Raw genomic sequence first — 2,500 nt, forward strand, 5'->3', positions numbered from 1 at the left:
CTAATGCTTACCTATCCTGGTCAGTAACAGACAGTGATGCTAATGCTTACCTATCCTGGTCAATAACAGACAGTGATGCTAATGCTTACCTATCCTGGTCAGTAACAGAGTGATGCTAATGCTTACCTATCCTGGTCAGTAACAGACAGTGATGCTAATGCTTACCTATCCTGGTCAATAACAGACAGTGATGCTAATGCTTACCTATCCTGGTCAATAACAGACAGTGACGCTAATGCTTACCTATCCTGGTCTGGTCGATCCCGACGCTGAAAGCGCTGACCAGGTTCTCCAGGAACATGCGGACCAAGCGGAAGTTGAGCCTCCCGATGCTCCAGGATCCATCCACCAGGATCACTATGTCAGCTATGGCCTGAGTCGTACAGACAAAAGGATCCGCTGGACAGAGGGTGAGACGGGAGAACACGGGTCACTATGTCAGCTGTGGCCTGAGTCGTACAGACAAACAGCTCCACTGCAGGACAACCAGACAGCGGGAGAAAATAACATCAGAAAACAATATGCCAAAGAATGTAGATAAGTAGAGTCACAGTCCATGAATGACAACGTGAATATCGTGAGACTTTTGGTGTGCAGATTTGGTCCAAGACAACCACATAAATGCAAAATGCTCTTCAAAATACAGGAAACGAAAGGAACCTTTTTATTGAACATTCAGAACTATAGAACAGAGAGAAACGACATCACACAGCAGACGCATCATGTGAAGGACAGAGTCAGTAAGCTGTCTGTTTGTAAACACTAATGCCTGTTGCTGTACCATCCCAGATACAGTGGTGTTTTCTTAACATCACTTTGTCTTTGAGAAGGAAGAACCAGATAAACGTGGGAGAAGAGACTACCACGTTGGGATGCTGTCCAGACCAGGCAGACTTCAGCTTAGAGTGCCTGGGAAAATGACCTCTCTAGAAGCCAGCTCTGGGAGAGAATAAGAGTTTTAGTTGTTAAACACACACACACACATACACACACATGCATACACACACACACTCCAACACACTGGGTTAATGGAAGGATTCCACAGCAGTCAGTAAATCAGGTTTAGGGAGGACTGTATTGTATTGCATTGTATGGCAATGTATTGTATCGTAATGTAGTGTATTGTCATGTATTGTCATGTATTGTCATGTATTGTCATGTATTGTATTGTATGGTAATGTATTGTAATGTATTGCATTGTAATGTAATGTCTTGTAATGTATTGTATGGTAATATAGTGAATTGCATGGTATTGTATTGTAGTGTATGGTAATGTAGTGTATTGTATGGTATTGTATTGTAGTGTATGGTAATGTATTGTATGGTATTGTATTGTATTGTAATGTATTGTATTGTATGGCAATGTTATGTAATGTATGGTAATGTAATTGTATGGTAATGTATTGTATTGTATAGTAATGTATTGTATTGTATAGTAATGTATTGTAGTGTATGGTAATGTATTGTATTGTATTGTAATGTATTGTATTGTATTGTAATGTAATGTATTGTATGGTAATGTAGTGTATTGTATGGTATTGTATTGTAGTGTATGGTAATGTATTGTATTGTATTGTATTGTAATGTATTGTATTGTATGGCAATGTTATGTAATGTATGGTAATGTAATTGTATGGTAATGTATTGTATTGTATAGTAATGTATTGTAATGTATGGTAATGTAATTGTATTGAAATGTATTGTATTGTATTGTATGGTAATGTAATTGTATTGTAATATATTGTATTGGGGCAGTGCAGACAGTGGGGCTGTATTACCAGTGAAGTGATAGAAGTGATGGATGTTCTGTGAAGTTCAAACACCTTCCAGACATCAAACAATCAACTCTGGAGGAATTATAAAACAACTACATTCAAATAATGGACTTTTGTCATTTGTAATAGTAATGAATTATCTAAAGATTAATTTATTGATGTTCGTCCCCTGAGGATTACCTTGCTGGCTCAGGTTTGTTTAAATTTGCCTTCGATTCTCTGAACAATCAATTCAAAGGAGAGGAGAGGAGAGGAGAGGAGAGGAGAGGAGAGGAGAGGGTTGTTATGGGAGCTTCTTCTTTTATTTACTTCAGCATAACAAACACCACCACCCACTGTGTTGAGAGTTGTCTGTCGTCTCTGCCTGCCTCCCTCCCTCCATTCATCCCTCCCTCCACCTCTTCCTACAGTCACCACATCAAAAGAACCCCCCCGGTTAAAGTGAAACACTCTAGAGGACATTGAGTAGTGAGTAAAGACCCGCAGGGTACAAACTAAAGTCCCCATCACCATGACACAGCAGAATCCCAATGTCAAAGCTGAGGTATGGGAGACTCCTACATGTCCTAATTTCAGGGATCCTGAAGAAAAGCCACTTAAGTTAAGTCAGAAGTTTACCCTTGGTTTTCTGCCCTGGATGGCCGGCTGGCTCTCAGTTGAAAGCCTCAGTGTGTGGACCCTGTTTGAGCTGCACATGAAAGAGCAAAGCAGCTGATGGCTTCAGT

The 2,500-nt window shown here is 40.0% G+C and overlaps 1 protein-coding gene across 1 annotated transcript in view; it reads right to left on the minus strand.

Annotated features, from left to right (window-relative positions):
• Positions 1-2,500, minus strand: part of LOC139393661 (collagen alpha-1(XIV) chain-like) — a 243,447-nt gene that overhangs the window by 172,576 nt on the left and 68,371 nt on the right. The window contains exon 6 of the mRNA XM_071142003.1: positions 244-399. Within this exon, the coding sequence (XP_070998104.1) occupies positions 244-399 (156 nt within the window). The remainder of the gene's footprint in view (positions 1-243; positions 400-2,500) is intronic.

The sequence above is a fragment of the Oncorhynchus clarkii genome, unplaced genomic scaffold (assembly GCF_045791955.1).
Source record: "Oncorhynchus clarkii lewisi isolate Uvic-CL-2024 unplaced genomic scaffold, UVic_Ocla_1.0 unplaced_contig_9595_pilon_pilon, whole genome shotgun sequence".
Taxonomy (NCBI): Eukaryota; Metazoa; Chordata; class Actinopteri; order Salmoniformes; family Salmonidae; genus Oncorhynchus; species Oncorhynchus clarkii.